General features: G+C 51.5%; 2 protein-coding genes across 7 annotated transcripts; both read left to right on the forward strand.

The window, feature by feature from the left end:
* The first annotated feature begins 29 nt into the window (after positions 1-29).
* Positions 30-3,322, forward strand: IQCC (IQ motif containing C). 6 transcript variants are annotated; one of them, XM_072885251.1, is made up of 6 exons: positions 33-161; positions 574-717; positions 1,214-1,541; positions 1,745-1,863; positions 2,098-2,196; positions 2,322-3,322. In XM_072885251.1, the coding sequence occupies exons 1-5, from the start codon at positions 87-89 to the stop codon at positions 2,167-2,169; spliced, it is 738 nt and encodes a 245-aa protein (XP_072741352.1). In that variant the 5' UTR covers positions 33-86; the 3' UTR covers positions 2,170-2,196; positions 2,322-3,322. The 6 variants fall into 6 exon arrangements, with proteins under 6 accessions (XP_072741357.1, XP_072741352.1, XP_072741353.1 ...); XM_072885252.1 differs by having other exon boundaries at positions 34-161; positions 1,217-1,541; XM_072885256.1 differs by lacking the exon at positions 574-717 and having other exon boundaries at positions 30-161.
* Positions 3,323-3,908: 586 nt separating this feature from the next.
* Positions 3,909-10,561, forward strand: DCDC2B (doublecortin domain containing 2B). The gene is made up of 6 exons (XM_072885170.1): positions 3,909-4,230; positions 5,133-5,190; positions 5,634-5,707; positions 5,942-6,073; positions 6,593-6,739; positions 9,856-10,561. Exons 1-6 carry the CDS (start codon positions 3,953-3,955, stop codon positions 10,046-10,048), a joined length of 882 nt encoding a protein of 293 aa, XP_072741271.1. The 5' UTR covers positions 3,909-3,952; the 3' UTR covers positions 10,049-10,561.
* Positions 10,562-10,634: the final 73 nt, after the last annotated feature.

Consider the following 10,634-nt stretch of genomic DNA (forward strand, 5'->3'; position numbering starts at 1 on the left):
GGGACCCGCGGTGACGGGCGGGGGGGCGGGGCTCAGCGGCGCGGCCGGATGACGCCATCAGGTGGCGCCCCGTTACGGCGGCGGCCATGGCCGCGGCGCTGGGGCCGCAGGCGGAGGCGGAGGGGTGGCGGCGGCTGCTCCGCGCCGTGACCCGCCTGCAGGTGGGGGCCCGCCCGGGACGGGGCCTTGGGGGGCCCGAATGGGCGGGGGCCCGTGGGAGGACGCGGTGGGGCCCGGCTGGAGGGGGCGGGGGAACACCCGTGAGTGAACATGGCTGAGGGGGGTCCCCGTGGGGAAGCACGCCTGGGAGGGGGGGTCCCCGTGGGGGGACCCGGCTGGGAGGGGACATCACGGGGAAGGGAGGGGGCTGCACAGCTGGAGGGGGGGGCTCCCGCGGGGGTGGCGGGGGCCCTGCTCAGCCGGCGCTGCCTCATTAAAACCCGCCTCGGTGCCAGACGTGGGACGCGTTTGCTCCTTGTGCGCCGGGCCGCGTCCCGCGGGGGCGTGGGGAGGGGGCTCGGCGGGGGGGGGGGTCTCGGTGGCTCCAGCCGCTCCTCCGGCCCGTGCCCACAGGCCTGTGTCAGGGGCTACCTGCTGCGGAAGCGCTTTCGGAGCCTGCGGGCGGAGTACGAGGAGGCGGTGCGGGAGATCGAGGGAGACCTGAGCCGGCTGGAGTGGAGGGGACGGTTCCTGCCCCGGCCCGTGTTTGTCCCCGAGGTCCGTGGGTCAGGACGGGGAGGAGCGCGGGGGTACGGCGGGTCGGTGCGGGTGGGGCGGCCTGGGCAGCTGCACCGCAGGCGGTGCATTTGCAGCATAGTCCCCGGAACCCCTATTTCGTCCAAATTAAAAACGGTGATACCACAGCCAAGGCCCGTAAGACTCTCCCTGACTTGTGCCCCTCAGTCCCTGACTGAGGATTTCTTCCTCCTGCGGGTCTTGGCCCCGGGCACTCACCTCACCCGGTCATACTGAACGGCCGGACCCGCTCCTGCGGAGGCTGAGCGCCGCTCTCTAATGTATTTACCACTTCTGGAAGAAAGATCCTTTAAAAAGTTTGCGATGGTTCAAACCAGAGCACATCGGTGTCGTGGCAGGAGTGCTGCTAACGGCAGATCTCTGGCTGGGCAGAGCCTCTGGCCCGCAGCAGAGCCACCTCTCAGATCTTTAGATTATTTTTTATGTTTGTTTAATCTCTCACGTGTTGCCCCTTGAGAAGCCAATGCAAGGGAAGTGTCGGGGTCCGTGGGAGGCTGTACCGAGTGACGAGGCCAGCGCAGAAAAACCGCAGGAGGAGCTGGACGCCTCTGAACCAGACCGGGACTGGGTCTGCAGCAGCGTGAAACCTACAGCCCAGCTGCAAAGCGAGAAAGAACTGAGCTCCGCGGGCGAAGGCGGTGGAGTGAGCTCCCCAAACCTCGATAAACGCACTGAAAAGGGGTGCGGCGCCCCAGCAGAGAGCGAGGATTGGCAGAACGGCAGCAGCGTATCCTCTGTGTGGGACAGCGCTGTCCCGGAGGCAGAGTCGCTTGAAGCCTGCCTGGGTAAGAGACGGGAGCGGGGGTGCGGCGTGCGCTCTCCTGCGTGGTCTGAGCGACGCGGTGGCGAGTGCCGGGGGCACGTTGGTCCTTGGAGAAGCAAAACCTTGAGTATCCTGGAGAGGTTAGAACAACTCGGTGCAGGAGAGACAGTAGGTGCCATCTGAATCTTGGTTCTAATAATAGGTTATTCTTCCGTTTCTTTGCAGAAATTCCACTTGAGGACATAAAGGAGCTTCCTCGAACTCGGTCTGGTCTCCAGTCCTACAGAAATCACTTGATCATGGAGCTGCTGTGGTTGCAACAAGCTATTGTCAGCCGTAAAAACGTAAGGGCCTGACCCTCCTCTTCCAAAGCAGTGGGTCAGAGCAGTGCCTGTCTGCAGCCGTCCGCGGTGGGACTGGGGTTGAACGGTGACAGTTCAGTTACCCAAGGACTGGACTGGATGATGGCAGTGCCCTTTTCTTTTTTTCCTTCTCTGGGGGGAAAAAAAAAAGGAATGATGAAGGAAAACAGGAGCTGTTTAGATCTGGTTACAAGCTTTGCTCCTGGCCTGCTCCAGGGACGTTGTTATGTTGGTGACCGTCCTGTCTGTGCAATGCAGTGGTATATACCGAGGCACCGGCTAGCTTAGCGAGCTGCTATTTGCATCGCTTGAAAGGTGAGACTCGTGCATCTTCCGGCCAAGTGCAATGATTTTGCTGGCTGATCTGCAAGGGTAGGTGCTTTCCTACTGGTAGGTCTCTGGGATTTAATCGTTAATGCTTGGTTTTCTTTCTTTTGCAGTACTTGATGCTGAAACAGAGGCTGGGGGCTCCCGACCCCTAGGAGGGCGTTCCCGAGCACGTGGGGCACCTATATTGGTGTAGAGAAGCTGCAGCACCGCAGTCGTGACATGACCTCACGGACAGCAGCAGCTTAGGGGAACTCCAGCTCTGTGGGTTGACGTTTTCCACTTCAGATGAATGTGGCAAGAAAGCCTTTTATTTCTTTTAAATGTGAATATTTGGGCAAAGCAGGGATTAAACATCACTGTGAAGCCAGGGAGGTTGTTGTATGTCCTGGAGGGAGTCCCAGTGAGGCCTCCTTCCACAAGAACCCCATTTCTGTTGGCTGAGCTGGACTATCCTAGGGGAAAATCGAGGCTGGGAAGACTGTCACTTACAGAAGGCGCTTTCTGACCAGCTGATTGCTTGTGGTGGAACTAAAATGCCTGAAGGCAGCAGGTGCTTTGAACCTGCAGGAACCAGCTCTTCTCCGCTGAACTGTGCGTGACCTGTATCGGTATCTGAGCTGTGTATTTGGGATGGCTCTGCCCGTCACAGCTCTGCGATATCTGGGATCTCCAAGCGCTCGTGGCAGGCTTTGGGGAACACCTAGTTGAAGTACTGAGTTGGGAGGAGAGTTTCCTAACTTTGCTGTGCAGTTGGTGGGGGGCGATGGCACATCAAACCTGACCCTCAGGAGATGAGGCTTGGTTCCCGACTTGCACGTCTCTGGCCGTGGTAATATCTCTCTGTGTGGCAGAGTCACCTGGACTGGTGCTTGAGAGAGCAAGTAAGGACTTAAGGGGTTTGGCGCTTTGTCTATACGTTGCTCTAGTTCAGGGGCGTTCGAGGTCCCTCAGAAAGGGACTTTGCACATGGTGCTGTGGTTCCCTACTGAAACCCCCAGTCTTTTGTGCAAACACTCCGTGTTCCTGCTGACTGAGTGGTCACTCTTGCCATATGGCAGATGTATCGTTCTGTTCCTGACCATGCTGACTTGTTTGTGAATAAAAAGCTTTCCTGAAGCTCGTCTCTGAATCTGTCTGTTCCTGTCTGGCTTGCCTTCCTCTCCTGGGCAGAGCCAAGTGAGTCCATGGCCTGTTTCAACCCATGGCAACCCATTCAGTACAAAGGGTGGTGTGTCCTCTGGGATGTGCGTGTTTGTCCAATACACGCAGGACAGAAACCCACTGCACTTCTCGTGCAGGTAGCAAGCGATGGCAAGGGGGTGACAGCTTCTGGATAGCGCTGCTCTGGATGGGACGGGAGCTGCTGCTGTAAAGGTACTGGCACTTAGTGTACCTCCAAGCTTCTCAATCTGAGCCTGGAGGCCACAGTGGCTGGTGAGGGAGCTGGCAGTACTTGGCGTCTGAGGATTAAAGAGCCGTGTGGTTCCTGGTTCTCAAACAGAAAGGTGCTCCCCAGGTTGTTTGATGTGGCCTCCAGACAGGCGCAGAACTTCCTCCTGCTGGGCCCGCATCCATGGAGACAGCCAGTCGCGCCAGACCGTGCCAGGGAGGGACGGCAGAGCGCGAGAGCAGCTGGTCGGAAGGGTTTGGGCTCAGCGGAAGGCTGGCCGGAGCTCTCCTCCGTGCCCCACGTTGGTCTGTTTGCCTCTGTGGTCAGCGGGGCTTGCTTGACCCACGGGGGATGAGCTCCCGTGGCTTAGCTCTGGCACCTCCAGCCAAGAATGTGGTGGTGTATCGCAACGGTGACCCCTTCTTCCCCGGGAGGAAGGTTGTAGTGAACCAGCGGCGGTTCCTGACCTTTGAGGCATTTCTGAATGAGGTGACCAAGAGCGTTCGTGCGCCCTTGGCTGTGAGGAATCTCTACACGCTCAGGCACGGCCACCGCGTCGCGGAGCTGGGGGACCTGCAGGATGGGTGCCAGTACGTGGCTGCGGGCTTTGAAAAGTTCAAAAGGCTTGAGTGAGTAGACGGACCTTTGGTCTCTGGGTTTGGTAAGCAGCTTTAGATCACCTCTGTGGGGAATGTATTGGGGTGTGAACGGAAAAAAGAGGTAAGAGGGGTACAAACCAAATGAAAAACAGACCGCTGAGTTTCTTTTCCTACGGGAAACAACTGGACGTGTTCCAGATCACGTGGAAAATGCAAATATTCCTGATAAGGGCACCTGACTCTCAGAAGAAAACATGTTGGGGGAGGCATGCGTCCTCTGGCAGGATGTTGTGATCGGTGCTGCTCTCCCTCCCCTGCACCTGGTTTTGTGGCGTGTGGGAGGTTCTGCTGCCTGCTTCCTTGGCAGAGCTGGCAGTCACGCTGTCTCCACTGACAAATACTTTTGCTTTGGTTTGATGGAGATTTTTTGTTTTCTAATCCTGCACAAAGTAGAGCTGTTTTGGTTCACCCTGAAATACAGAGGGTTAAAGAAGTTTTTGTGGCATCGCTTGACTCTTGAGGGGATGTGTGTGTGCGTGTGCCAGGTGAATTTGGCTCCCTGGTGTGTTTGGGGAGGAGGTAGTTGAGGAGGTAGTCCTTGTTGAGGAGGTAGTCCAGGGTGCGCTGACATTGGTCAGCCCTTGGAGCCTTGATCAGTGATTACCGCAAAGGAATAAAACGTTCTGGTTATCTTTAGCATGGGGATCTGAAAGGATCTGTATTTGGCTGGGAATTTCTTAAATGTAGCAGATTTCAATTTAGGCTGAAGTTCTGGGAGACCATGAGGTGAGTTACCTGGAGAATCGTTTCAGAAGTGACCCATGCATCTGGTGGCGATGCTCCAAGGCAGAGCAGTCGGTCATTTCCTCACTGCTCTTTAGTCCGCCACGGCCCAGTTGGTACGTGGCAACATCGTCGTCTTGTTCTCACAGCTATTTAAATCACGGAAGGAAGGAATTCCGTGGGACAAGGAACAGCGACGGCCTGCAGGTGAGTCCCTGAGCTGAGTGGGCGCAGGCGGCAGCGCAGAATGAGCGGGGAAGTGTGAGAGACATTAGGGCTGGCACTGATGAAACTGAAGTTGAGATTTAAGGCTGTGAGGTGCCCAGGGGAGATCAGGCAAAAGTGCCACAGGAATTGGTAGGACATGAGACAGCGCAGGGGCTGCTGCTGTGTACCTTCGTCCCCCTTAATGGTGCAGGGGAAGGATCTGTGCTCAGAGGTTCGCTGGCAATTCTGGAATGCGCTCAGCTATGTGAAGAGCCTCTCCAGCCTTGGTGCTGCTGACAACAAACTCCACCTAGCAGCAGCAAGCCTGAAGGCAGGGCAGGCGGTGTCCCAGGGCAGGCAGCTCCTGATGGAGAAAAGGGAATAGCCCTGGAGGCTCGGTACCAGGGCTGTCACTGTTCTTGCGCACTGAACTCGGTCTCTAGTTCCGCACAGCTCCCTGGAAGTCGAACATCTCGCTGCGACGGCAGAAGCACACCCACCTGCCCTGCACGATACAGTAAGTGCCTCGGTGTTTTCTCCTTGGAGGGTCTCTGGGAATGTTTTCAGAGGCTGGAGGAGGGAATTTCTCTGTGAGATCCTGGCAATGCTGCCCCACAGGGACAATTCCCAGCTTCTACCAGAAGCATTTGTTGTAAATATTGTCCAGGCACCAGTGGCTGGCTTTTTTCCCCACCTTCCACAGCTGCAGGAATACTGGCTCATCGCATGCTCTGGGTTGTTTCTACTGCAGTGTTTTCCGGAATGGGGATTTGCTGAGCCCTCCTTTCCCACTGCCGCTCTCCAAGAGCACTCCACTGCAGTGGGACGCACTCCTGGCCACGCTGACAGAGAAAGCTGACCTGCACAGTGGAGCTGTTAACAAGTGGGTATCCAGATAAGGCACTGCTGGCTCCTCTTTCCTTATGTCCAGAACGTAAGCAGCTCTGATTAGCACAGAGGACTGGGAGTTCAGACAGCCACTTCTGGTCTGCTTGTGCAATCTCATTTGCTTTTCAGGTTTTCCCATCTTTAAATCAGGGATAACCCCAATGTCCTGGGTGCTGTGTGAGGAGGGCTGATGTTGCTGGTGGTCTGGTGAAAAAGCAATAAGCAAACAGTAAAGCATGGCATAAAAAGGGGTTTATGTCTAGAGAGACGGGCTTTTATCCAACAAATACTGCCTACCTTCTCCTCATACATCTATTTACTGACACCCAAGGAGAAAGCTGAGATCTACTGCATCTCACTGATCACTGGGTGTAATATTTCGGCATACTTCCTTGATTGATCCTCTCTGACTTGTCTCGGTCCTGTTTACCACGTTGCACGTGTTTGCTCCCACACTGAGGGGTTGTTCACTGTCTTGTGACAGCTCTAAAGCCTTTGCTGTCTTTTCCTCGAGGCTCTGCAGGCTGGATGGAACCCAGGTGTCTGCTGGGGAGGAGCTGGTGAATGGCGATTACTACGTGGCAGTGGGAAATGAGGAGTACAAAAAACTGCCTTACTTTGAGCTGCTGGTGCCCCAGGATTCTGCATGCAGGACGCTGTGGTACGTAGACTGTGGCCGAGTGGTTTAAAGAATCTTCTCCATGGCGGTCTTCAGCTAAAGCCACCCTTTTTGTAGCCCTCCTGTTCAGTGCTGTCTGCTTCAAGGCTTGAGTTTTGCTTAACGTGTTGGAAGTTTAGGAAGAAAGAATGTGTTTTCAAAGCTTTCAGTGTAGGGGTTAGCTCCTGAAACCCAGAGTTCAGCGCCAGAGAAAGCAAGTGGTTTGGTTGTTTCTCAGTTAAGTGTTCATCAAGCACCGAGGGCAGGAACGTGTGCCGCTGTGGAGCATGCTCTACCTTCGCTGAGAAAAAACACCTCCAGGGGCCCTCTTTTATGGGAAAAGGGGAGATCATGTCCTCCTACAGCTGACTTCTACCTGATGCTGAGAATCTGCTTCTTCTTTGTTACAGGAACCACCCAAATAGCAGGTGCAAAAAATACCACAGAAGGGTAGGTGGCTTGGCTGGTGCGGGACTGTTTGTGCTACGACGACAGTTGCTTTTGTGCAGGCATCCCTCCATAAGCAGTGGATGTGTACGGCCATCTCCATTCCCAATTGCCATGCCTACGGCATCCTTGCTTGGCACCATTCCCAAAGGAGAGGAGCTAGAGACAGCGATGTGGCCAGATCCCACTTGAATTAAATCTCACTGCCTGAAGAAAAACTCCTTACAGTGGCCTCATTTACCTCTTCTCCTTTTTGGCTGACGGGTAGGGAGAATTCATTCTGGAGCTAGGATATCTTTCCTGCTCACTGTGTGGGTAAAATGCCCAACAGAGACTACAGATACAGCACCTGGGCTGTCCTAGATTGTTCACTGAAATGTGCATTTGTGCGACCTGTGCTATTTGCTTTTAAAATTTCCTTTTCCTTTCTTTTTGTTTGCTTTCAGTTTGGTGAACTCTGTGCCACCTCGCAGGACAGAGCTGGTGACTCTGCTCTTGCTGAACCACCTCAACAGGTAGCAGTGACTGCAAAAAGTGTTTCATGGGTTCCCTGTATCTGTTTCACTTGTAGTATCAACTTAAAACCCCGGTCAGAGAAAGCAGCGTTACGGCTTTGTACCAGTCAGGATCAAGGGTCACAGGGGAAAGTTGCAGCGTTTAGGGGATTGCCCGGCAAAACTTCTCTTGTCTTATAAACTGTTTTATCAAGAAGGCCTATCAGGAGTGTGTGATGAATACTTTCAGCTGGACAGTCACGGAGTGCTGACCACAGGAGCTGCAGAGAAAGACAAGATCCCAGCTGCTTTTCCACAACTGCAAAGGCAAGCCAGATCTCGCCTCAAAGAGGAAGAGTCCGTTTTCCACGCTAAACCTGTCCGTGCAGGACAAAACAGAAGGAGCAACAGGAATGCGCAGCCCTGGCCCAATCAAGGTAAAGGACACTGCTATAAGTGTAGAGGAAGACTGGCTTTACTTTGATGCTAAAGGACAAAATACCTGCAGATGCATGGAAAGAAAGCAGTGATGCATCCAATAACTTGTGTATTTCTGCTTTCCTTTCCTCATCGGGCATGTACGAGGACCTTTCTGTAGGCTCAGCAAGACCAGGCCATGGCTATCTGCAATACCCACTGAACAGCTTTTTTCTTTTCTTCTCCTTGCAGAAGAAAGTGTCTATAAAACCAGAGATCCTAGGAAGGAGATGCGAGGTGCCCAGGAAGTAAAAGAGGATGAACACACAAGGGTGGACGTACCTATTGATCAGGTCTGAGAATTTATTTTCTGCCCCGTTAGGAGTCTCACTGCTGCAGGGAAGTACTCATGGTCTCCCTAGAATCTATCGGTGCTGCAGGTTTTGCACAGCAGGGAGGCCAACTCCAAGAGCCAGCCTGTGAGAACACATCCATCAATAGTTTATAGCAATTGCTTGGGGAAGTCCTTCGGTTTTCTCACTTGTTTTAAGTCCTATTCGTTAGGTTTACGAAGTACTGCACTTCTCTCCACAATGTGTAAAGATGAAAGTAAACACCAGGGGGAACTTCAGAAACCAGAGGACAGTGCGTAACTGCGGGGCTTTGCATTTTTAGAAAGCCGAGAGATTGTCATCTGGGTAATGAACATTTCCCTTCTGGAATGTGAGAGTTACAGCTTCCCACTGCAGTAAGGATATCAAAGGCTTTCCTGGATTATTTTTTTTTGTGTGTGTACTACTTCCATCCTTACTCCTGTTCTAGAGAGTTGCAGAAGAACTTATACCAAAAGCCAAAACGATACACCACAGGAAGGTATTTATTCCACGTAACGGTTCTATGAAGTGTGTAAGATCCTTCCTGGCTGTGTTCAGATTTCTTACACTGAAATTCAGTACCCCCAAATATAACTTGTTAAGCAGAACTTGCCTGTAGCCAGGTGAAGCTTAGAAGCTGGCACAGAATAAACATGTAATTCCTAAAATTTTTTATTATTTATTACATATATTTATGTAATAAATATCTGTAAATAAATATATAAATATCTATATAAATACATATATTTATGTAATAAATATATGTATTTATATAGATATTTATAGAACATATTTATTAGATAGTAACAAATGTAAAACAAAATTCTGTGTGAAAAATGTCTGCAAGATGCTTATTGTTGTGGCATATTAATGTTTTAAACTTTTTTATAAGGACATTTGGAATTGATGTAATGGGATGACATGCATTATATCGTAGGTGATGCACAGTTCTGCCTAGGTAGTCTCTTTGGATTAATTAGAACTTCAAAGGAAAACAACTCCTTTGAACTTAAATTAGAGAAAAGAATTAGCTAATGGTTCCTGACTTCTTGGCTCAATGGGGAGCCTGATGTCCTGTGTTTGCTCTAGAGGCTGGGCCAGCACTTCTCAATGGGGTGGGCGCTCTGATGCCGCTGATTTCTGTTGGTCTCCCCCCAGATCCCACTACTATACAGTCGTCATTATTTGAGTGTCACAGCTCCCCTCTGCAGTGGGAGAGAATCATTAGGCATTAAATAAACTACCTTTGAATTTAATGTAGAGACCCAAGTTTGCATACCAAAGCCGTGGTAAGACTGGAAATGGAATCCAGGAATTTAGTCCCAGAATCTTTCTGTAATAGCGAAGTGCTACATTAATAACTGTATTTCTTTCTCACCGCAAAAAGGCACGGCCTACAGAGAAATCACAAAAGACTGTGGCAAGGAAAAAGGATGCCAGTGACTCTGAGGATGAAAAGTACTGAACGATGTTTCCCTTGGCAGCAGAGAGCTCTGAAGAGCTCACAAAGGGACCATGATGGGAGAGGGACAGTTAGGTACACGGCTATCTCTGCAGCTGCAGATAACAAAAGCGTGTGAATCCTAGATCTCTGTAACACCACAGACTGGCCAAGCTTTTTGATGAATTAACAAACTCTTCTAAATTTAAGCACCCTCATCGTCTGGGCTTGAGAAGCAGCATACAAGTGAGCAATGAATCAGAAGCACAATTTCGTTAAATAATTAAAATCTTCCTCCTTTCCTCATCTCTATGGTGTGATGATGTGGCAGAGGAGATGGCTGCTTTTCTGAACGCTAATTAAACTGGTTTGTGTCTGAACTTGGGAAGGAAGAATTACCAGATAGAATACACGCCTTTATAACAAAATGCCTGCCAGGAAGTTTGTTCTATGTCAGATAGTTCTTATAAAGAGATTTCATCGCATCATTGTTCCTCTGATTTGGAATGCTTGGATAATGTTTGCAGCAATCAAACCTGTTCCCAAAAATATATACATCTTGTTTCTGTTAACTTGTTTTAGGAGCACCTGCCTGAGTTAGGAAAAGTCATAGTCATAAACAGCTCTTGTAGTAACCCTCTCTGTGTGAGGCTTTCTGTATTTCTCTCCCAAGTGTTCCTGATTAATTACAAGGGTAACAAAGATTTTTCCTTCTGTGATCTACC

The sequence above is a fragment of the Ciconia boyciana genome, chromosome 21 (assembly GCF_034638445.1).
Source record: "Ciconia boyciana chromosome 21, ASM3463844v1, whole genome shotgun sequence".
Classification (NCBI taxonomy): Eukaryota; Metazoa; Chordata; class Aves; order Ciconiiformes; family Ciconiidae; genus Ciconia; species Ciconia boyciana.

Excerpts from the sequence above, each read along its gene's own strand:
- DCDC2B (XM_072885170.1), top strand. The coding sequence starts at position 3,953 with ATGAGCTCCCGTGGCTTAGCTCTGGCACCTCCAGCCAAGAATGTGGTG. Across the intron at positions 5,191-5,633 it reads GGAACAGCGACGGCCTGCAG|TTCCGCACAGCTCCCTGGAA; the intron begins GTGAGTCCCTGA and ends CTCGGTCTCTAG. Across the intron at positions 6,740-9,855 it reads TCTGCATGCAGGACGCTGTG|GCACGGCCTACAGAGAAATC; the intron begins GTACGTAGACTG and ends CACCGCAAAAAG.
- IQCC (XM_072885251.1), top strand. The coding sequence starts at position 87 with ATGGCCGCGGCGCTGGGGCCGCAGGCGGAGGCGGAGGGGTGGCGGCGG. Across the intron at positions 162-573 it reads GCGCCGTGACCCGCCTGCAG|GCCTGTGTCAGGGGCTACCT; the intron begins GTGGGGGCCCGC and ends CCGTGCCCACAG. Across the intron at positions 1,864-2,097 it reads CTATTGTCAGCCGTAAAAAC|GGACGTTGTTATGTTGGTGA; the intron begins GTAAGGGCCTGA and ends GGCCTGCTCCAG.